This window comes from Barbus barbus (genome assembly GCF_936440315.1).
Source record: "Barbus barbus genome assembly, chromosome: 21".
Taxonomy (NCBI): domain Eukaryota; kingdom Metazoa; phylum Chordata; class Actinopteri; order Cypriniformes; family Cyprinidae; genus Barbus; species Barbus barbus.
In genome coordinates this window covers 10619894-10645660 of record NC_136749.1, presented here as the reverse complement: position 1 = coordinate 10645660, position 25767 = coordinate 10619894, and the positions used below count along the sequence as shown (strand labels likewise).

At 36.7% G+C, this 25767-nt stretch overlaps 1 protein-coding gene across 1 annotated transcript in view; it reads left to right on the top strand.

The window, feature by feature from the left end:
• LOC306887635 (oxysterol-binding protein-related protein 3-like) overlaps positions 1–25767 on the top strand; it is an 81443-nt gene that overhangs the window by 21591 nt on the left and 34085 nt on the right. The window contains exons 2-3 of the mRNA XM_079445533.1: positions 16297–16539; positions 23692–23808. Of these exons, the coding sequence (XP_079301659.1) occupies positions 16444–16539; positions 23692–23808 (213 nt within the window). The 5' untranslated portion in view covers positions 16297–16443. The remainder of the gene's footprint in view (positions 1–16296; positions 16540–23691; positions 23809–25767) is intronic.

The window sequence follows — 25767 nt, the reverse complement described above, 5'->3', positions numbered from 1 at the left end:
GGAGCGGGCACTTGGGGGCGCTCTGGAGGAGCGGGCACTGGGGGGCGCACGGGAGGCGCGGAGCTGGACGGAACCAGCGGAGACGAAGGAGAGCTGGACGGGACCAGCGTAGATGCAGGAGGGCGCTCTTGCAGCGCGGACTCCTGAGGGCGCTCTTGCAGCGCCGACACTTGAGGGCGCTCTTGCAGCGCAGACACCTGAGGGCGCACGGGAGGCGCGAAGCTGGATAGAACCAGCGGAGACGAAGGAGAGCTGGACGGGACCAGCGGAGACGCAGGAGGGCGCTCTTGCAGCGCGGACTCTTGAGGGCGCTCTTGCAGCGCGGACACTTGAGGGCGCTCTTGCAGCGCGGATTCAAAGGGGCGCTCTTGTAGCGCGGACATTAGAGGGCGCACGGGAGGCGCGGGGCTGGACGGGACCAGCGGGAACTCAGGTGGGCTGGACGGGACCAGCGGGAACTCAGGTGGGCTGGACGGGACCAGCGGGAACTCAGGACGGCTGGACGGGACCAGCGGGAACTCAGGTGGGCTGGACGGGACTAGCGGGAACTCAGGTGGGCTGGACGGGACCCTCTTGCGAGGTGCAGGGATAGGAGGGCACAGACGAGGAGCAGGCACTAGATGGCACTGGCGAGGAGCAGGCACTGGATGGCACTGACGAGGAGCAGGCACTGGAGGGCACTGGCGAGGAGCAGGCACTGGAGGGCACTGGCGAGGAGCAGGCACTGGAGGGACTGACATGCCCTCAAACTCTATCAGAATCCCTACCGGCACCTGTTTTTCCCTCCTCGGTGGTTCGGGGTGAACCGTGATAGGCGGCGGGATCCTCTTCAGCGCGGACGGCGCAACGTTCATCGCCCCTTGCGGCGGAATCCTCCTCGCCGCAGGCGGAACATTCATCGCCGTGTACGGCGGGATCCTCTTCGTCGCGGACGGCGCAACGTTCATCGCCCTTTGCGGCGGAATCCTCCTCGCCGCGGGCGGAACATTCATCGCCGTCTCAGGCGGGACGAATTTCATTGGGGCGGTGGGTAAGGGTGTGCGGCGAATGGCGACCCGTTCTCCCCAAAACGGGTGGCCAGGGTAATCCGCTACAGGCAGCCCGACATCCCACGCAGCACGGGCAGGGGCGAGCCGCGAACGGCGGCGTGAACCCCCGCAAACAACGGGCACAAGCTCCAGCTTCCTGAGCAGATCTCGTCTTCTGTAAGAGGTCGGTTCTTCTGTCACGGTTGGTGGTTGTAGTAATCGGCGCCCACAACGATGAATAACAAAATATATATTTATTTAGCATCAACTCACAGAAACCATTATAAACTTAATATCCGACAAACATAAAAGGCAGAACTGAGGACTTATAAAGAAACAGGAAACAAAGGAGCAAACTAGATAATTAATCAAACACAGGTGATGCATATAACTAATTAACAGAACTGGGTCATGAACTAAAACAGGAAGAACCAAATATGGGCAGAAAGGAAACTAAACAGAAACAGATACGTTACATAGCTTCTGACCTGTAAATCAAAGCATACTCATTATTTTATAACATCAATTACTGCTTTATTTACTCAGAAACACTAAATGTTACTTGTGTAGGCTATTTTACTTTTAATTTAATTAGAAGTAGGCCATCATAGCCCCCTACAGATTAAACCTCCTTATGAATGGGCTTTAGGACCCGGGGGAGGCTGTCACTGCTGCCGCTGCACGTGCTATTACTGTTTACTCTATCACACACAGAATGCATGCTTTGCAGTGATCCAAAAGAGTGAATTTAATCATCATTCAGACAAAACTTCGCTTCAAGAATGAGCCACACTGCTGACATGATCTAATCACTTGCACACCCTGAGCACATGTGAGTTAAAGTATTCCTCTTATCGGCAGTATTCATATTAAAGTATTCATATCGGGCCGATGCGATTTACATTTAAAGCCATTATCGGCCGATTCCGATATCAGTCCCATAATATCGTGCATTCCTAAATAAAACCAGTGTAATCAGCATTGGTTGTCATGGAACCAAAGGCCTATTCTGCATTATTGAAGTGTTAGCTGCATTTCGGGGGAAGGGTCCATAGACCCTCATAGTTGGCTTTTTGGTTGGATGAGGAGTGTTACAGAGTATTTGTTAAATATAACAAATAATTGTGTGTCTGATCGGTCCAGACGCTAAGTTAGGTTAAACTTCAGAACTTCACAACAAGTTATACATATTTGTCACTCTTTTTGAGTTGTTTTGAACTCGAGAAATAAATCTTTGGCAACCAAAAACCTCACTAATCTCATGCTAATAATAAACCTAAAACAAAATTAATCCAGAGGTCTGCAAAGAGCATTGGTTGTCATAGAGGTTGTATTAATACGGCTAAATTTCTTAATTAAACCAGCTGCTCCTGAGGGAAATACAGGCCTGTGTCATAAATTCAAGCTCTAGCATGTCAGTATCCCCATAAGTGAATAAGTGCCTGCTTGATATGTTTGCCAAAACTTTGTGCAGGCACAAATTGTGAAGAAACTCTCACCATAGCCATTCATCTAACAAGCTCTGTGTGTCATAACCCTCTCAAATGTACTCCAGTCTGCTAAACCACCATCAGGTTACTGCTGTAAGGTGTGTACCTCGTTAATCAAGCTCCATCGCTCCTGTAATACTGCCAATTACTCCAGCCTGCTGTAAAATCCTCCTGATTATCCCGCTTGAGTATGATAGAGGCTGCGGGTTAATGATAATCTGCCTATACGATCACTCTGGTGCATTTACGCCTCTGTCTATGACTGAAACCACCTCTTACATTCTGTGGTTTAATTATACACCTTTAAAATATTAGAACAAAGTAGAGCAGTTATTCAAGGTGTATTTGTGTGTGGGTGTTTTTATCTGTGTTTGAGAGAGATTTGGGCTTTCCACATTTAGTGAGACCCCTTAACATCACCCTCTCATCTTCTGGAACATTATAGCACTTCATCTGTCCATCGCTGCCCTGGCGCAGAGCCACTGTTATTCGTTTTCTGTCAGAGCTTTGTGTGGTAGTTATTTTTGGCATTGTCTGTGCCATGCTCACTTTCAAAAGAAACATACAATACGCTGCACCTTGTGACAGAGAGATTAAATTACAGGGCCGCAGACATCGAGAGAGCTGCCAGTCATCCTATCTCACCTAGCCAGTATTACGTCACACCCACATCTTTGTGCGCTAACAAGCGTGGGGTCTCAACCCGCAGAGGTGGAGGTCACTGTGTCTTTCTGCTGTGCTGCATCTTTGCATAATCTTAAGGGAAAGTTTGGCTCCCTGTTGTTTGGGTTTAGTGGGTTTGGTGTTGCAGCCAATTTTCTCAGTCACACCTGGTCTGCTTATAAATAAGAAATATTGTTCTATGAGAGCTGTCACTCTCTTAGCATACATTTTTAAAGTTTGGCTGATATATGTAGCTGAGAATTACTTAATTTAATTACTTTTGAAAGATTTCCCAAGATTTTTGCATTATGGCATAATTTTCATGACGGTAAGTCATTTTTTCTACACAGTTCTTGCACACTCCAAAAAATTTGCCTCTCATTAATGCAATAAATAAATAATTAAATACAATATAATAATATATTGTAATTGAATTGGCATTACAGTAATTGTGTAATTTATTAATGTAAATTAAATAAAATATGTGTGTGTGTGTGTGTGTGTGTTGGGGAGTAAGTAGTTACATGTAATGGAATTACATTGATTAAGTGGGTTACACTTTATTTTTATAATTACAGTGTAATTATACATTTAAATGAGCAATATTAATTAACCACATGTACTTACTATATGGTTATGGTTAAGAGTAGGGTTAGGCTTAGGGTTACTTGCAAGCAATTAATCATAATTTTTGTCATTATAATAGTAAGTACATGTATAACAAGAACACCTAAAAATAAAGTGTTACCTTTAATTACAAAATAAATAGAACTAATATGTTACAGTTAATGTAAAAATTAATGTAAATGTAAATGTAATTAAATTACAGTTACTTATGAAAATGTTAACAATTACAAAGGGGGGTTACATCTGAATATTTTCACACACATTCAGATTGATTTGATCTACAGATCGATACGCACTGATTTCTTTCCCAGATTGCATTGACTGCTTTAAAATATGAGACACCAGTGTCTTAGGAGTTTAAGATTTAAGCTTTTTTCCAAGGCATTCTTAGATGCAAGTGTCTCCTGTCTATGCAAAGATTTTCATTTCAAAAACAGTATCATCGCATAAACTATATTTTGTTATGATTTTAAATCTGTATTTAACCTCACAATGATCGCAAAGTAAAAAGCGGTGCTAAAGTCTGATTTTGTGTTGGCTGCGCTTTCAAATTAAATGAGTATAATCTTATTTAAAGTGATGAAGGATGTTGATAGTCTGACAGTAATCGGTGTTCAGTATTATTGTAAGGTTGACCCTACCTGCTTTAAATGTTGCAAAATGATTAACAGTTGAAAACATTCGTTAGAAATTTAGAAAAGTGATCAAAAAGTTATTATTACATTTTAAATAGGGTAACTTGTAATCTGTAATCTATTACATTTCCAAAATAAGCTTCCCAACACTGTATATAGGTGACACATCCCACTAGTACTATACATCCAAACTAAAAATGTGGGACTGGAGTCTCTGTTGTGTTGAATATATGTATGTATAATGCAAAGGAAGAGTTAGTTGCTCTTGTGATTCTGTTGGTCCATTTCCCTTTCGCTCGCTCCCCTCATGAATAATAAATACGTCATAAATAGTGCTAACCAACAGCTGTTACTTTTCCTGCCATGACAGAGTTTTGATTAAAGAATGAAATGAAGAGTCTGTGTTTCTGCCTGTTATTTCTGTGTGTATAATTGATGTAGTGTGAGAGGGTTTTGGAATGCCCACAGCATTAATGAATCTTTCAGTTTAACCGGCTGTCTGTGGGTTGGAGCGCAATGATGTGCCCCATTTCCTTAGCTAGTCTCTTCTATGACTTAAGGACCCGAGATTCACATATCACCAGTCAGAACTTTTGACCCGGCTCAGCTGGATCTCAGGGTCGAGCTGATGAAAAACAGTAAATTGATGTTGGCAGAATTACCTGTGTCTCTTGACATTTTATGGTTTTTCATTAAAATATCTGTTTCTTAGTTTCTTCTTATCAGTTATGTACAATAGGGTTGTTACATCTTATGCTTTTAAATAATCACTTTAAAAAATGACCATGATTTTAACGATAAAAATGCTACAGTAAAAACCTGTTAAATGGTTAAAGGTAAGTTCCTGTAAAATTTACAGGGAAAAACTGTAAACTGACGTTCCCAGAATTCCCAGTGTTGCTTTTCAAATTCTGTTTGAATTTTATGTTTTTTCTTTGAAATAACTTTTTTCTTATCAGTTATGTTTATTAGGGTTGTATGTTACATCTAATGTTGTTAAATGAATGTTTATTGCATATTTCAGTTTAATGAAATGATGTCATGATGGCGTTTAGTGCTTGTGTGAATGACACTGGGCACCTTCTATGTTATTATTTAAAATCTGCTTGTGATGGGCTTTGGTTCATCATGTGACTCTCATCACCACCAGCATTTGGTGGTTATCATTGTATTTCAAAAGGTACAAAACAGATTTCAGAACTTTGATAGGTTGGTATGTTAACATTATATGAGTTAATGAAATTACGGGATTTAACTGTAAATTTAAGTTAAAAACGTAAAACCTAAAATGTTAACTATTTTTTACGGTAGAATTCCGGCAACCACAGCTGCCGTTTTTTTACCGTAAATTTTATGGAATTGTTTTTACAGTGTACTACTGTAACATTAGAGTACAATGGGGCTAAAGGCCTAAAGGGGCTCCGGGGTAAAAGGCGCCTTTGATATTATTTTCACCTAAACCACTAGATGGCACAAAACATGGCTTAGCACTTTCCAAAACATTCGCTTTTCAAGATACACATGTATATTTGTCTGATCCTTGACGCAATCGCGTGCAGCAGTGCAAAGTTGATTCTGTGCTTGCTTGATCTAATATTTTATGTTTTTTAAAATGTTGTAGATTTAAGTGGCAAATTAGAATCGCTAAAATTAATGCATGTTTTGAGACAAAGGTCTTAACAATTTTCAGTTTTGTTTAAAGATAATTAAAGCAACAGTTTTTAAATAAAAGAATATGTAAAAGTATGGTATTTGGGGTAAAAAGTGCCTCTGCTGTTGGGGCTAAAGGTGCACAGTAATTAACATGATAATTAATAAATGGCTGACTTTTCCATTTGTTGACATGACATGGTTAGATTCAGATGGTAAATATCATATATTATGTTGGGTGTCCATATTAGAGATACTCACCATGTTTAGAATGAAACCATCATATTTAAAAACATGATATTAATCATATCATATAATAAAATATCATTTATTGTTACTACTGTAATATTCAATTATTATTGGATCTCCTTCAATGCTTTCTGAATCTTTACTTATTTAACAATTTTGTTTCTGTATTTTAAAATAAATTTTATATATTAACATATTTTAATGACGGTATATTTATTGAACAAAAAATTATTCTTTTATTTTTCAAAATAAGCAGAAAATAGTACAAACTTTGCTAAAGTGATTGTTTTGAACAAGTATTAACTTAAACATTATTTTAAAAAAAACATTATTTTAGCTGAAGTATTTGTATCAATACCATGTGCCTTTTACCCCGTGTGTGGTGTAAAAGGCCCCCCTTGCCACCTCATGCATTTATAAGATTTTTAAACAAAATAAAGAACTTGAATGATTTAATTTCACACAAAATCTGTTGCGCCATTAATATTCAATATGTATATATTTTTTCTGCAATTACACATTTTAGGTGAAAAAAGTGAAAAAAGGCAAATTTTTTCTTAAGGTGTGCCTTTAGCCCCGTTACCCTATATTTTATATATTCATATGAATTATGTTTTTACTGTATGTTTTTATAGTTTAATCAGTAAGACCTACTATATTTTTTATATAGTTTTTGCAACCACAGCTTCCAGTTTTCCACTTCTTCCACTTTTCCAATGCAAATTTCATTTTTTTAATGCGAAGGCTACATAAGCACCTGTTTATCTTAACATAAACATCCAGTAATATGACTTTATGCCTGCGTTCATACTCTAGAACCATCCAGCACTGCCCAAAAAAATGGTTGGCTTTAAATTTTGCCTATAACCAGTAAAACATAAATTTATTTTATTTTGTCGTCTGTCTATTTAGTCTGAAAAGGACTCTTTTATGAATCGGACTGATGTGTACAACTCACTGACTTAGTCACAGCAGTTCAGAAGGAAGAGATTATCAGTGTGTAATAACTTCAAATTCAGTTTGTTCTTCGCAAAAATCTATTTTATGGCTTCAGAATACATGTAATATAGTCTACAAATCACACATTCTCATACTATTATAGTGTTCAACTGCATGAAGAAGCTCTTCAAAATGTATTTTTGTGGAAGAAAGTTAAAAGGGTTTGTAATGATATGAGGGAAAGTAAATGATGCCAGAATACTTATTTTTGGTTGAACTATTTCTTTGAAGTCAAGAGCTTGAGCCCCTTGATTATAGACGGCGAGCTGCCACTGAAAAGGATCTTATGAACATGTGAACTCATGAAGCAAATACACAACAAACGTGCTATTTATGGATCAGTCAGCATTTAAGTATCAGATTCCTAAGAAAGGATGTGAAAAACATAAATAGCTCAGATCTAACTGATATCAACATCTATATATACAACTGAAAGCATTCTGTCTCTGTGTTAGCATGTTGGAAAATACCCTGTGCTGTATTCAGTTGTACGCATGACAGTAGGACGTGACTCATTGCCAAGAGATTTTCTTCAAAAAAAAGCAGCTTGCTTTGTAAAGCTAGGGTTACATGGCTTGTGTGTGCATGTGTTTGCACTTCTGCTGGTCTTTGTAAGATGGTTATTGTGTGTTTGCATGGCTAATATACTTGTGTGTGCATGTGTGTTTGTGTAGGTTAGTTAATGCATAACGTCAATTTATATTTTTTGATCAACATGTAGATTTTAGGTTAGAAATTACATGAACATACAATAATGATGTACAGCAACTAGTGTTGTCACGATACTGGAATTTCTAACTTCGATACGATACCTTGAAAAATATCGATACTCGATACCATTTTCGATACCACGGTGAAAAAAACTGCCACAATATTAAGGGGGTAATTTTTTTAATTTAAAGATAAATGTAACAAGTCGAGAACATGCGGTATATTTTACATGAACAAAAAATGTCTTGAGGTACTGCATTTGTTGATTTATTTATTAATCTTTTATTAATCTTAGTTAAATGTTAATTGAAACTAACGTTTACTAATACATGTACTAATTAAAATCCAAAGTTCTATTTGTTGATATTCTCATTTGCTTCATAACCAAAATATTTCCAGATATAGGGCCCTATGAAATCAGTTTTATTTTTCCACAAATTTCAGTTTAATTTTTTTCTACATTCAATTTTTTACATTTTAATTTTTCTGGATTCCGTTTTTTTCCGTTCGAATTTTTCTGGACTCTTTTTTTTTTTTAATGGTCAAATTAAATGCTATTAATCTAAAAGCATGTCTAATTCATTAAAATCATGAAAATTATACAATTTAACATTTAATTTATTAAAAGTGTAACAAAAATGACACGTTTAGGGCCGTATGAAATGTTTTGTTTTTTTCTCACCTTATGTTTTATTGTTACCAAATTCTGTGTTTTAGCATGTCTATTATTTGAATGCATACAAACAATTTTTATTTATTCTTACAGTAGCCTTATGAAATGTGTTTTCCCCCTCAGAAATTCTGTGTTGTGTATTTAAATTTTACTGGATATCAGATGAAGGCATAAAACAATTTTAATTAATTTATATTTGAATTAATGAAAATTAAACATTTACATTTTTGGCAAATGAAGGGGATTTACTATTAAAATTTAAATATTTTGTGATTATTTCTTTTAAAAAAATTAACAGTAGTAGTATTATGTGCATTCTACTAAATAATAGTAATATAGCCTATTTCTGGTACACGGTCTTTAATAGGCTGTTAAACCGAACTTTTATTTTGAAATTAGTTCTGTGTGTGTATGATATGACGCTAGTTTTACTCAAATTAAATGGTAAAATGCTGGTAAAGTGCTTTCAGATCAGTTCTGGAGATATTGTTGATGTATTTATGTCCTCATTGAGACGGCAGACGCTGAAATCACGCGAGCGCCACATTAGTAAACAACCGCACGTGCAGCACATTCACACAGAGACGCGCAGAACATGCAGGATTCATATTTAAATCCACTTTTGCAGCTTAATATTTACAGATACTAGTCCATATCGCGATTTGATTTAAGTGTAATGACCTACTTTTGATTAATTCATCCAAACTTTGACAAATTCCGTGACATTCGGCGTTAAACTGTAAATTCCGTTTTTATGACTGGATTCCGTGGCGTTCTCTGCATCGCGGAGATCATAGATCCCTACAGATAGCGCTCCTGCTGTGTTCTTTAACAACCAGAGCAGTCATCTTTCTATTCACTTCACTTTTGCTGTTTAACCAGAGCGAAGGAGACGAGTGCGGTCACGTGTGGTGCTTGTCCACGCGCCTTTGGAGAGAAGTGAAAGTGACAGCTCGACTAGTATCGGTGTATCGATACTTCGGGAAATTAATATTGGTACCGTTCAGATATTTCAGTATCGATATTTATCGAAATATCGATATTTTTGACAACACTAACAGCAACACACATTTTTTAAATCGACTAGTTCGTGAATTACCTAAACGACTACTTGACTAATTGGTCCTATAAGCCTGATGCACACTATGAGTGTAACGGAGCGAACAAGATGTGAGACGTGTGGATCCAAGTGCAAGCTTTTATTAATAAGCATAGTCAATAAACAGGCAGGATCAAACCAAGGCAAACAGGCATGGTACGGGCAAGACACAGAGCAATCCTAGGACTAGCGAGAGTCGACGATCGGCGAACAATATCCAACAGGGCAAGGCAGAGAGATAATCCAGGTATACGAACAGTAGTCCAAGAGAGGTGCAAACAGAGTCCAAACGGCAAGGCAAAGGGTAAATCCAGGAAACACGGGCAAGAATCAAAACACTAGAAAAACTCACAAGGCAAGACTATGACAACAAAGTGGGTTCCGTATCGCAGCTAAAACTAGGAGTTATAAATGCAGAACAATACTGGAACTAAACAGAAAAACACCGAATGGCTCGGTAAGGCAGCTAACACTAGGGGAGTGATAAACGCAATACAATACTCGGCAGAGAGGAAGAGGAAGTCCATGGTTTAAGTAGGGTGTGTGATTGTGTGATAGTTCTCAGGTGTGAGCGTGATTAGTGCAATCAGCTGTATATGTGTCGTCAGTGCAATGGATGATGGGAATTGTAGTTTGTGGGTGAAGTGCAACAGTAGTGTGGTGCAAGAGTAAGAGTAAACAGAAGGCCACAGACCAGATTCGTGACAATGAATTTGCTATCTTGTTATTTGAAATTTTCTTCAAATTATGATTGTAACATCGAAATGTGTTCTGTTCAGTTTAAAGATGGTATGAGCAGTCCACAAATTTCTTCTTTTCGAGGCAAAACATTGGCAACATTAGTACAAGTGCTTGGGTTTTTGCTGAACTTTTTAAATTGACGATGACGAAGTTTTAGCTAAGATAAATATTAAAAATTTTGCTGACTGAGTCATCATTGACAGAGAAAAAAAGAGAAAAAAACAATAATTGACTTCTCCAAAAGATATTTGTTGTCACTTAAGGAAATGAGATTGGAAGTGTGGGTTGCACAGGTGCCCTGCTCTTTAAATAAAAGCCTGTTTATTGACAAATCCATGCTTCTTAAGAAATATTGGTTAATGTGAACCACGCCTCGATCTCAAAAGCTTTCGTAGGACCTTTAAAAAAAATGCATTATAATGATGCACAAAGCTGGAAAAGGCTACAAAAGCTTTGCTGAAGACCCTGGACTGCTCTTTTCTGTCCCTTAAGCGGACATCCTGTGAAGAACACAGCAGGCAATCCTGAAAGAAGTGAGATGAATAACAGCAATGGACCTTCAGAAAACTGTACAAAGCTGTGCAAGCCTTTGCTCATGTGTCCACTGTATAAAAAACACTGAATACGAATGGTGTTTGTGAAAGAACAAAGAGCATTTGACCTCGTTGAAGATCAGACCACATCTTATGAATCAATGCAGATATCCAGATCATTTCAATTTTTTCACAGGGTATAAAGGAAAGTGAATGTTAGGTGCTATGATATTTCTTTTTTTTACCATTTTGATCAATTTTTTGCCTTTAAAATAGTTCATTTTAAATCACTTTTTAAAACTTAAAAAAACTTTTGTTGTGACAAGCTCACAAATAGTTTCTAAATGTGTTAAAGTTTTTCTCGACTGCTAAAACACTATAACCAGGCTTTTGAACTAAAATTTCAAAACCATATCGCCATTTTTCAAAAAGCACACCCATTTTGCTGAACTATAAACACTATTCCCTGCTTTAACACATGAGTCAGATTTGGTGAACTGTTACTGCAAAACTCTACACACAAATCCCTACATTTCTCAGTGCTTACACCATGTGATCATTTAGAAAACACTAACATTCAATATTGTTCACTCAAGTCTGCACAGTTTGAGCTCAATTAGCACACAATTACCCAAGTGCAAACACTAGGAGTTAAAATGTATCACACACCAATCAGAACCTTCGATGGATAGATAAAAGGGCCAAAGACAGCTTACAGTTTTTCTCAGTGGCTTTGGTGCATTTCTCAGATCAGAAATGAAATGAAATTCTCAAAACTACTTGTCCAACCTCCACATCATCTAGTCACTTGTGCACACCATAAAAAGTGTCTCATTCTTTTGAACAAGTTGGGATTGCTTTAGTACATTCATGCAACTGATTATGTACATTTCTCTGTGGTTTCCTACATTATCAGTTGCAACTGTCATGTTGTTCAAGATGTATTATATAGTTCTCTGTGCTATAGTCTTACCCCTCAAAACCTCAAGTCATTAGTTCATCGTATAAGTCATTACGGTAAATGCAAAATGGTTGATCTAGTTGTCATAAACATATTTTCTACACATTTCTATTAGACTTTTACTGTAATAAATTTGGCATGAATTCTTCAAGTGAATCTTGACTTTCACTAATGAAGAGAATATAAATAAACCAGTTCTCTGAAATAGTTCAAAGGTACATCTCATGAACCTTCAACTGGAAACATATATTAGAAAGAGGACAAAACAAGACTTACAAATTGTCATAGTGGACTTTCTCATTTTTATTTTTGCCTTTGTGCACATCTTTCTTTTCTATTTCACAATGACGCTGTAATGTTTTTTTTTTTTTTTTTGGTCAAACCACTAGCAAAAGTGTAACTGTGAATCATATCTAGTCTTTTTCAATCAATATCCCACAGACAGTAATGTGTACATTTGTACTTTTGAAATGGATATATGTGCAGCCTTCTGCGTTTCAGTAGGCCTACAGTAACTGTCATCTAAACTATTGCCATAGTTTGCCTCAGGTAATACTACACAGTTTTCTACAGTCATGGTGAAAAAACAACTAAACATTTTGACCAGTGTGGCTCACACGATGACAAAAATACTTTATATTTTGGTGGCCTTGGCCAAATTACCGACACGATAACTAGGTTTTGAAGCATGAATGAAATGTTTTGGGTGAGTAACTACATTTTGCAGACATGCAATAAAGTTCTGAAGTTCCAGCAAACAGTTGTGACATTTGCACTCACAGTTTAGAGAATGTTAAGACTGTTTCGGAAAATGTGCCAAAGCAATTGAGAAAAACTGTAAATTGAGAAATAAAGCATTTGGGAAGTACCACACTTACAACCGGTTTTTGTAGTATTGTTTTGAATTGATCTCATCAGTGTGTAAAACTGTTCTGTAGTGTGTGTGTTTTTGACAGTTTGTGTGTCATGTCTGAGAGCAAAGTTTTGGTTCTTCAGCAAGATTGAGTTGTTTTGAATGGAGAGCTTCATTTTGACCTGAATATAGGAAGTTTGGGGAATTGAGTTAGAAGTTATGGATTCGTGTTTACTGTTTTGAGAATACGAGGCATAGTTTCAAAAAATGTGTTTAAGCAATCGAGAAAAACTCTAATAAACTGTCCAAATGTGTATTAATGTTGTGGTGGTGCTTTAAAAAATATAATTGGTCATGATGATGATGATGGAATACTTATATTGTAATATCAATTTTAAAGAAAAAATCTAGGACGTTTTATAGGTGCACTAACTTTTTACCATTTTTAATCAACTTCATGCCTGTTAAAATATTTATTTTTAAATTATTGTAAATAAATTGTGTTATTAAAGCTGTGTGCAAATGCTTAAAGAATTAGAAAAATGCAATTTAAACCATTTTAGGTGGATTACTGTATATCAAAATGCAGGATATGTCAACTTCCACCAAGTATTTCATGTCTGCTACTTATGGGTATGTATGTGTGTGTGTGTGTGTTGAGTGTGATCAGTGGAAAGTGAATGAATAAATAATAGGGGCGGCACACGGAGGCAGCTGCTCTCTGTTGGCTTCTGAAGTGGCGTGGCGTGAGGTGAGACAGGCGGCGGTGGAGAGTGCCGTTTACTCACAACCAGGAGTCTGTTTACCGGAACAAACCAGTCACCACAGCTACTTAAAGCAGCTACACGCTGCGACCATAATTAGCCATATCTGTATCCTCAATTGCTCAGCAAGAGGTTTAGGAAGTTGCCGTACAATTCAAACAATCGACTTCACGCTGACTGATTCGACTCATCTGAAATGAAAAGAAACAAACAACCTCCTAAATAAAAGGAGAAACTTAAATGAAAATATCCAGCTGTTTTTTTCCACCTAAAATGACACTAGAAAGCTTTCTTGGTGCTTTGAAGGTCGCAACATAACCTTGTGAAAGGTATAAAGTGCTTAACAAACACCCTTTCTGTAACTGCGTAATTTGTGGTGAGAATAAATTCAAGCAAACTGGGTTCAACAGCATGCTTGTAGTGACACATTGACTAAAATTCTGTATAATTGGAGAGCCTCTCATTGAAATTCACAAGTGGTGACAGGAGAACCATTTGAATGCATGGCGATATCAGGTGTAAATGGCAACCTGTCTTGGCTATTCACTTTGGATGTAAGATGGATGTTATATGATAGGACAGTTTCAATGACAGGACGTCAGCATGTGTTTTTCTAGTCTATGAAGGTTTTCAGTCATCCAAGTCATGTCAGGTAAAATGAACACAAGAGCACTGAGGCTGGTTATTCACGGCACTGCTGAATTAAGAAACACAGATTACTCCATCCTCACAGGAAGTGATTAAATCATAGTATGCAGACGTGCAGCTGACACATGATACTGATGCACATTATAGCTGAAGAGTCGACATACTGCTCATTTTCACAATTTCCTGTGTCCTACTCCCAGAGAAGAGAACTTTTAGACAGCTTGAGCTGAAGTATAATTTCCCTAAAAGAAGAAAAGAGTGAACTACAGAGTGAGAGAGAGAGATTTGCAAGAAAGGATGTGTGTTTCTATTGACGTTCACTTCACAGGCCGATGGAAATGAAGGGGTGTTTGGTTTGTTGAGTGCAAAACTAATCTAATTAACCTTGCTGCATTCCCGTGTCCCACATTGTGACCTGTGCTACTGCTCATAATGAAGAAAAGTGAGGGAGAGACATACTGGAATATGCTTTTCAAAAGGCCATCAAAAAACATGCTAGAAAAAAAACTAAAACAAATCTCAGCCACAATATAAAATTCAACAAATGCTTTGCATATATATAAGACCCACTATCGCAAATCATAATTTGGTCACACTTTATTTTAAGGTCCAATTCTCGCTATTAACAAACCATTAACTACGACTTTTGCCTCAATAAACTACTAATTTGCTGCTTATTAATTAGTAAGTTAGTCGTTAAATTTAGGTATTGGGTAGGATTAGGGATGTAGAATATGGTCATGCAGAATATCTGCTTTATAAGGACTAATAAACAGCCAATATGGTAATAATAAGCAACTAGTTAATAGTGAGAATTGGTCACTATAGTGTTACCCATAATTTTGTTCATTTATGTTTAACATGTTGTTGTTAGTGATCAGCCAGTATGGATTTTTTGGTGGGCAATGGTCAATATAAAGCTGATATTTGTGGTATGTAAATAACACTTGACTAGCAATTGTGTATATTGCAAATATTTCCCATATTTAATGAATTAGACATAATGAATTAAAAAATGAATCAATATAAAAAATCTGTAAAATAGATTTATTTTATACTTAAAGAAGCTGTTAAAAACATTAATAAAAAGCAAGTAAACTGGTAACCAACAGGGCACTTACTGTGCAAAAAGAAAAATGTATCGACCAACACGATAATTAAAAAAATACCAAATATCAGTTGATACATCAGCTTTGGCGAAATATGAGTCTGTAGGTTGGTGAATAATCAAATAAAAAGTAATTACATGTATTAGTATTTATGGCGATACATAATACATCCTAATTGCGTACATAATTTCAAAGTGATTTTACAAGCCAAAGGTGTATTTAAACTTATAGTGATAGTTTTGTTAATTTATGTCTCGTATTTTGTGTGCATCCGACGTGTATCCCACACCCTGTAACCTGCGTTAATAACCAGCACAGGTGCTGTAACACGAGTATGCATATGGTGCTGTCGTGACACATGACTTCAAACAAACCCAGACACAAAGCAAGAGGACATTTGCATTCTGTTCTCCATTCATGTGAGAACCACACTGTGAGGAAGACAGAGCAGCATGGATGAGATGAGACAGGGAAGGATGGACGGTTACTACAGAGCGGCGATCTCTGACGTCTGTTACTGCTATAAATGAAGCACAGATTCATAGAGTCAGTGTGTGTTCAATGTAGCCCCCACACTTTTCATAACTTTCATAAGAAGAAGCTGAGAGAGTGGGAGATGATCCGGGGACGACATCTATAGTATGTCCAGTGATTCACACTGACATCCTTCCTCAGCACAACCCCCAGATTGTGTGTCCTGCTGACCAAGTCTTTATACTTTCAGATAATTCTGCTATTTGATATCCTGTGGTGGGCGAGTGGTGTTCATTACCTGTACAGATGAAAGCCTGACATCGTGTTGAGGTTGCCTTTCACATACATCTCCTGATCAATACTTTCTTTCTCTCTTCATCTGTCCACAGGCTCGAGCACTGTGTCCAAGCTTTGGAAGAACAAGCAAATGGAGAGCCACAACTGCTGAGCTGTCGGTTCCCCCTCCCTCTTTTCCTCTCCTCCAGTTCCTCCTCTTCCTCTCTTTTTTACCTTCTCCCTCTCACTGAGAGCAGGAGATGAGCTCAGAGGAAAAAAGTTCCACTATGTCCCAGAAGATCTCCTCTCCATCTCACAGCAATAGCAGTTCCTCCTCGAAACATGACAGCAGACAGGTAAGTGTGTATGCATTTGATTTGGCAGACAATGAGCTACATTTATAGAAGTATCACTTTTGTTGTCAGCTGTCACTGGGGCAGTACCCTTTCAAAAGGTACACCTTTGTTCCTTATTTACCCCTAAGGGGTACATATTACTACCTTTAAGGTAGTACTTTTAAAAGGGTCTCAGTGACAGCTTTTGTACCTTTTTTTCTGAAACTGTATGTAACTCAACCTTCACCTTTGGAGAGATAACAGTTGACCTTAAATCTTGTAGCTTTGTGTGTAAAGGTGTTACTTTTCTTAGCAATCAGTTTTACCTGGTGGATGATAAAATAGAAAACATGAACATGTCTAAATTTTTCATGCAAAGCAAGCAAATGCCTAACTAGCACTATCAAATACAAATGCACTGAGGGTGAAGAAGCCATAGACTTCCCACTGTTTTATATTAGTGTGTGCGAGATAAATTGAGATTCAGTTGTGTTGATTTTCCAGGTATTAATATTTGTCCTGCTGGTACTGTAAATAGGTCGTTGATGTAAAATACTTTTTGGAAATTGACATCCTGCAGTGTGACATGAAATATATAATCTACAACTGTTTTATAGCATTTTCTCACCCTTTTATTAGTAAAAAAGTATGAAAGCCTGTTCTCCAAGAAAAATCTCCTAGGAAAAAAAAGTCTTTATTCAAAATACAGTGCTCTTTTCATACCAGAAAAATGCACTGTGCAAAGACAAAACGTTTTTTATATCAGTCAGGAAACTCTACATGGAGCAGGCTGATTTTTTCTTGCTATGTAATCTGCTAGCAATCATATTGTTTACTACAAGGCACAAGCTGATTGGCCTCAGCTGTAACTGCAGTCGTTGAGCTTATTTGGTCAACATTTAAATTGTCTGATTCTGATTTTGCTATAAACTGGTTCAGCAGCGTGCTATCAGAGTACCTCTGATACCCTCCACCTCCCCCAGCTCCACCTGTCTAGATCAGCTACAGGCCATTTTAATATATCTATATTTGTGCAGCAGGTCTGTGTATGTCTTGGCAGTAACAAGTATTGCTACTTGCTCTGCAGCAGCAGCAGCAATAACAGAAGTGGAAATGTAGATCTAGTCAGCCAAGACCAAAAAAAATGACATTGCCATCTATTTACAGTATATGCTAAAACTACTCGAAGGGTTGTTTTGACTGAAATATACTTTCTTTTATACATTCATACAATTATTCACATTAAAATCTTCATGTTGATCAAAATAAAAATTCCATGGATACAAGCATCTACAAAATATTAGCTTAAATGTATTAATATTAGATTAAATAAGAGACAGCTGTTTGTTCAAAGAGCCTGATGTTCTGTTTATAGGTCTTAGGATGACTAGCTTGCCTTAACATCTCCTGATACTTTGCGTCATACAAAAAGGACCTTTAGAGTATAAATATTTATAGTACTTAAGAGTTTTTTATATACTTTTCTGAAAGCAAATGAAAAACTGGCTGAAAGTACAGATGAAAGCAGAAAGCAGTGGACTAGACAAAATGTTTCTGGACTTTACCCAAAACTTTCTCAGCTACGCTTTTCCACTTTATCTTCATCAGTCCCATTACCCGCTGTGCTGAAACACAGTATTAATCTCTCTGTTCTCAGTCAGATGACTGTGGGAAATATGAATATAACCGATCTATGAAATGAGCCTTGAGTGCCGGATGAATAAAAACTTAGCAGCCCTTTGTTTTTTTCATTTATTGCAATACACTTCCTGAGGCTTTTGTCTGAGGGAATTAGTGGCAAACTAATCATGTTCTGTTGAAATTAAGGATAAATACAGCAGGGTTCAAAAGTCTGCTCTCAGACCTTTGGATTCCATTATTTGTCTTCAATCACTGTTCACACAGGTTTGTTCCTATTGTGTTTAAACTAAGTATATCTGTCTGCATATGCACAACTGCACGTGTGTTCGTTCATATGTTCTGAGCTCTGGAGGGCGGATGCGTGTCCTTCTCCTCAGATGAACACACTGACCTGATTATGAGGCTGTAATCTCTAATCTCATCATTTGGTAGCATTATAAAGCTCATTACTCCTTCTAAGCGGAGATATGTTTCAGTTTTCGGGTGGCAGACGTTACTCTCAATACCAACATCATGGAATTATGTTGTGTAGAGTTTAAAGTAATGCAAAGAGGGCTGAAATCCTACCAGGTGATCTGGTGCCCACTTCTTCTCAGAAATGTCCTCAGAACTATATCAAATAAATTAAATACTTTCTGAGAGTGCTGGTTTTGTATAGTTTACTTTATAGTTTATGTTCTATGACTACACAGTGCTCCTGTATAACTGTATACTTTGTGTCGTATATTACAGTATACATTCATGACTATGTTTCCTAATACACTTACAGTAAGTATACATTTAAAAATAGCATTTGTAATAATGCCAAATTAAAAGTTTTACTTTAACGTACATTCATTATATGTGACCCTGGACCACAAAACCATTCTTAAGTCGCTGGGGTATATTTGTAGCAGTAGCCAAAAATTCATTGTATGGGCCAAAATTTACCCTTATGACTGGTTTTGTGGTCCAGGGTCACATATTTTAATAATCTTTTGGTTACTTTTGATGTGTTCTAAAGCACATGTAAAGTACATGATTATAATTTTAACTATAGTGTGTTATTCAATATTACTTTATTATTTAAATTGTATATTATTTAGTATTTAAAGTTAATATATTTTGAATGTATTAAATTGCAGCTTCATTATAAATGTATAATTACAAACAAGTATAAACATGACATACAAGTTTCCATAAAAATTACCTTCTAGTATATTTTAGTTTATAATGCAATTATTACAACCCAAATTCCGGAAATGATGGGACGTTTTTTTTTATTTGAATAAAATGAAAACTAAAAGACTTTAAAATCACATGAGCCAATATTTTATTCACAATAAAACATAGATAACAACAAATGTTTAAACTGAAAATTTTACACTTTTTTCGACTAAATGAGCTCATTTCAAATTTGATGCCTGGTACATGTCTCAACAAAGTTGGCAAAGGGGCAACAAAGGGATGAAAAAGCAAGATATTTTTTGAAAAGATTCAGCTGGGAGAACATCGAGCAACTAATTAAGTTAATTGACATCAGGTCTGTAGCATAAAAGGGATGTCTTAGAGAGGCAGAATCTCTCAGAAGTAAAGATGGGCAGAGGCTCTCAAGTCTGTCAAAGAATGCGTAAAAAGATTGTGGAATACTTTAAAAACAATGTTCCTCACGGTCAAATTGCAAAGGCTTTGCAAATCTCATCATCTACAGTGCATAACAACATCAAAAGATTCAGAGAAACTGGAGAAATCTCTGTGCGTAAGGGGCAAGGCCAAAGACCTTTGTTGGATGCCTGTGGTCTTCGGGCCCTCAAACGACACTGCGTTACTCATCGGCATGATTCTGTCATTGACATTACTAAATGGGCCCAGGAATACTTCCAGAAACCACTGTCAGTAAATACAATCTGCCTTGCCATCTGCAGATGCCAACTAAAGCTCTATCATGCAAAAAGGAAGCATATGTGAACATGGTCCAGAAGCGCCTTCGTGTCCTGTGGGCCAAGGCTTATTAAAAATGGACTGTTTTAAAGTGGAAAAATATTCTATGGTCAGACGAGTCCAAATTTGACATTCTTGTTGGAAATCACAGATGCCGTGTCCTCTGGGCTAAAGAGGAACCTTCCATCGTGTCATCAGCTTTCAGTTCAAAAGCCAGCATCTCTGATGGTATGGGGGTGCATATATAAGTGCATACGGTATGGGCAGCTTGCATGTTTTGGAAGGCACTATGAATCCTGAAAGGTATATAAAGGTTTTAGAGCAACATATGCTCCCTTCCAGACGATGTGTATTTCAGCAGGACAATGCAAAACCACATACTGCAGCTATTACAACAGCATGGCTTTGTAGTAGAAGAGTCCGGGTGCTGAATTGGCCCTCCTGCAGTCCAGATCTTTCATCTATAGAGAACAATTGACGCTCATTAAATGAAAAATACGTCAAAGACAACCACGAACTCTTCAGCAGCTGGAAACCTATATCAGGCAAGAATGGGACCAAATTCCAACACCAAAACTCCAGAAACTCATAACCTCGATGCCCAGACGTCTTCAAACTGTTTTGAAAAGAAGAGGAGATGCTACACCATGGTAAACATGCCCCCATCCCAACTATGTTGAGACTTGAAATGAGCTCATTTTGTGCATAAAATTGTAAAATTTCTCAGTTTAAACATTTGTTATGTTATCTATGTTCTATTGTGAATAAAATATTGGCTCATGTGATTTGAAAGTCTTTTAGTTTTCATTTTATTCAAATTTAAAAAAACATCACAACATTTCTGGAATTCGGGTTGTATATTACATATAAAGATGTACTTAAGTCCTAGTTAAGTGAGTCAAGAAAGAACTAAAGTTCAGCTAATTGCATTTAAACTATTACTTTTTTTGCAATTAACATGCAATTATTGTCTGAAAACACTACATTTAGTATTATTATTTAAAAGTATATTCTCTAATAAGTAAGTCTTATAAGTTTTAAAATTATTCTAAAGTGTTCTTCCTTTTCACAAGGGTTGGTTGATCAGCTGGGCTGTTTCACTGTCATAACGCAGTATCCCTTGAAGGTAGTGTTGCTCTTTGATTTGAGCTGTTGTGTAAGAGCGGTTGGTTTCATTAGTTGCACTCTGTGGTTCTTAATGCATGTTTGGGTTTTGTCCTTGGCTATAGAGATGTCTCTTTGAAAGTTGTCCTTGATGTAGTGAATTGCTGAGCGTGTGTTTGGGCAGTGCAGCTCTTGCCTTGAGGATGAGACAGAGTTTGCTGAAGAGGGAGAATGAAGACCCACATTTTTGTCCCGTCTGTCAGCGCTCTAAATAATAGAATATCTATCCTCTCTAAATTTCCACCTGATTGAGAACAGTATGCACATTGTTAATTATCCACATTATGATATCGATGTATCCGGAGTATTGTGAATAAGTGACCTGCAGTTAATTTGCATAACATACGCCCAAACCATCTCCTTATAAAGGCTTTCCTCAAAGCTGCTAATGCATAGCAATTCTTCACTTAAATACATTTTCTCTTTTTAATGTATTTTAAAATATAATGTATTAGTAATGGGCGATATAAACGATATGCGATATAAACGATACAAAATTGGCCTACGATAGAGATTTTAATTCTATCGCGATAATGCATGTTGATGACGCAATCTACCCGCGAAATTTAGAGCAACGACCTGCAGCCGGCTGCAACGCATCATCATATTCGTCATCTTGAATAAACATGGCTGAAAGCATCAGCGAAACAGAGGAGCTCGTGAAAAAGACTGGTGCAACATCTATTATTTGGACTTGGTTTGGATTTAAGCCGTCCGACGAGCAGCAGCAAAATATACTCTGTAGAGTGTGTGGGGCAAAAGTTAAGAGAGGTAACACGACTAATCTGTTCTACCAGCTCAAAACTAAACATGTCGTTGAATTACCAGCATTGACAGGCAATGCAGCCAACCGCAAAATCCAGTACGAAGAACGCAGGACAGAAAAAATAGGAACTGATCCAAACCTCAATCCAACAGTCATTTTCAAAAGGTACTCCTTATATTAGGAAGAGCCCGCGATGGATTGAAATTACCAGGGCCATAACGGTTTACTTGTGTAAGGACTTAAGAATTTTCTTTATTTAAAATAGCCATGCCTAATACTGGAAGTATATCCCTAATTCAGTGTCCGTTCCTTTATTAACAAGACACCAGTTTTAATTTCATTAGGACAACACAATGTTTAAAACCAAATGCGTTACCTTAGGCTGCAGGTTTGAAATATGTTTTTATTTAAAGTATCTGTGCATTACACAAAATAATTTTCTTTGCCTAATTAATACTGGAAGTATTTTCAGTACAGTGTATGTTCCTTAACTAAAAAGACACCCGTTTTTTTGTTCCCTGCAACTTGGGTGGCATTTAAGAACCAAGGACTTAAACTAAGTGTAGTGCCTTTTAGAAGGAAAGATTTTCTTTTATTTATCTGCAACATTGTGTTGTATAATTACAGTTTTGCTTTTGCACAATAAATGTTATCAAAACGACATACAACGTTTCTTTATTTCTTAAAAAAAAAATACATTTAGCAGTTTGGTTTTCTTAAGGGTCTATGTAACCTGTTCTGAAATGGTTCTACTATAATTTATATATCGCAATATATATCGTTATCGCAAGAGGCTGCAATGTATATCGCAATATGAATTTTAGGCCATATCGCCCATCCCTATAATGTATTCATTTGATAGTAAAGCTGAATTTTCAGCATCATTACTCCAGTCTTCAGTCAGTGTCACATGATTCTTTAGAAATCATTATAATATGGTGATTTGGTGCTCAAGATACATTTCAATTTGATCAGTTTTATCAATGTTGAAACAGTACGGCGTAATACAGTATATACAGTATATGATCTGTGTTGGTTCTGAATTTTATTCTAAATTCTTGATTTTCTGCATTGGGACTTTTGTTTCTGCTTTTATTCACAATGTCCTGTTTGTAAAATAAAGAAATGACAGTCTGTGTAGCACTAAACCTATAAATAAGTTAAATACTGGAATGTGATGATTGATTTTTTTGTGTGTGTTCTGAAAAAGGGGAGAAGAATCCTAAGTTTGGAGAAACTCTTTCAAACATTTTTCTAGCCCTGCTGCCTTCATGTCTTTCTAAAACATTTTCTGTAAATATATTAACAATTTTCATCACTTTTCAATCCACACTTTCATCATTCATTTTAAATCCACAAATATCTACAGTATTTGTGACCAAAATCTTATATATCATGATAATTAATTTTATGTCATGAAAGCACTATATATCATGAAAAATAATTGAAAAAAGTGTATATATTAATTTACTTATATATTAAATAACCATAATGTCTATTCCATATTAATCTGTCAAGTGACTTCCTCACTTTGTCTTTACTTGTTGACTCTCTGATTTCACACTGCATGTTTTTCATCATTATAACAACATTTATTATAACCATTTTTTATAGGCACTGAGTTAGAAACACTATATTGTTTCATTGTACAGTGTGTGCATGTATTGACTTAAATTGTACAGGACAGCTGGGAGATCGTGGAGGGTTTGCGTGGTGGTCTTTCCAATGTTCAGGAGCCAGAGAAGCAGGCTGGCTACATGCTGAAGAAGAGAAAGTGGCCAATGAAAGGCTGGCACAAGGTATGTAGGAAATAGCCATGCATTAATGCCTCTACCAATGTTTTTAATTAAATAATGATAATAGGAATAATAGTTAAAAATAGAGGAATAATAGTTAAAAAAGTGGAATAATTAGATAAATTGGTGCAGAGATTTCCAGATCTGAGTGGATTCGTGCTAACTTGCCTGAACACAAAAAAATTACTCAAATTTGTTTCCAAATTGATTTTTTGATTTAATATTAATCAAAAATATTTATTTTCACAGACAAAAACATTCATACAGAGTATAGAAATTATTTATTATAAAAAATCACACTTAATCAAATTTTCTGATCAAATTTTAATGTATATCAACATAATAATTTTTGGGGGTTTTATAACTTAATATCACCCTAAACAAAAACTAAATGAGCTATAACATGAAAATTAAAATTAAAGACTAGGGGTGTGCGATATGACGATTTTTGATCGTGGACGATAAAAATGTCTCCACGATCTGCTTTTTAAGAAATATCGTAGTATCGCGCTACCGCGCACATTGTCAAATACAGTTCTGGTGCCTCCGTCTCTATATACTGTACAACACGACATACAGCAGTAGAGTTACTCAGACAGGACACTGCACTTATTCGCGTTCGCAAAAGTACATTATTTGCACACAAGCCTTGCTGGTTAAATGTTTCATTCGCGCGCTGGTCTGATGTGCGCTTATTCTGAGCGCATACACCTGAAGCACGCGCACTAAAACGCCTGTCTAACAGCGCCTGATTACTCAACTAACTTATCTTTTGCGCTAATACTGTCAAAACACACAAGGTTTACATACAGACTGAGTTGGTTATCTCTAAAATGAAAGTAAATAGTTAAGAGAGAAACGGATGCGTGCCTGTACTGTATATTAGATGCGTGCAGCTCTTAAAGCGACAGGACACTAAACGTGCTGTCGACTGTCATTAAAGGGATAGTTCACCCTAAAATTGAATTTCTGTCATTATTTACTCAGTGGAAAACCAAACAGTTGCTGGTCCACATTGACTTTGATAGTAGGAAAGAAAAATCCTATGGAAGTCACTGAGGACCAGCAACTGTTTGGTTTTCCACCTTCTTCAAAATAGCATTTATAAATGTTCAGCACAAGAAAGAAACTCATTCCGGTTTAAAACAACTTTTGAGTAAATGATGATATAAAAATACAACATTATGACAGAATTGACAGACAGATGACAGAATATTAATTTGTGGGGGAACTATTCATTTAACGTTAACAAAACAAAACGCAAAGAGAAAAATCACTCACTATTCTTGACTGAAACACTTTAATACAGTTGCTTTAGGAATCAGTCTATGTAGTGTTTTATTTTTATATTTGTTCATTCAATTTCATTGAATGCTCTGCTAAATACACCTATTGTACCTGAAAATAAAGCACTGTTTGTTTTATTTGTATATTATATGTATTTGTAATGTGTATCTTTGTTCTTATTTTTTAATAAGAAAAATAAAATAATGACAAAGATTTTTTATCTTCGCCCACTTTGGCCTAAATATCTGCCATGCATCTTTGTCTTTCTAGTTTGGCTGTAATGCTCAGACAACTTGTAAAACCAAAATAGTAAAACTAACAAAGAATCGTGATAAAAATCGTGAATCGTGATATTTCTATAAAAAATCGTGATATGATATTTTTCCCATATCGCCCACCCCTATTAAAGACCTTGATGTTTATTGTGCTGCCCTTTTAAAATATGCATCATCTTGTCTCTTATGGACTAACAACAACAATGAAAACACCAGAAACATTAATAAAACCCCAAATAATGTCTGCAGTCATTAAAGCTGCAAATCGACAAAGTTGTTTCTTTTAATTTTTTCAATGATGAGCTCTTTTTGATTTTAGCCAAACTGAACTAAACAGGTTAAACCAGAAATTGTGATTTTTGATTAGACCAACATAAAAATGCACTTTAAATAAATGGCA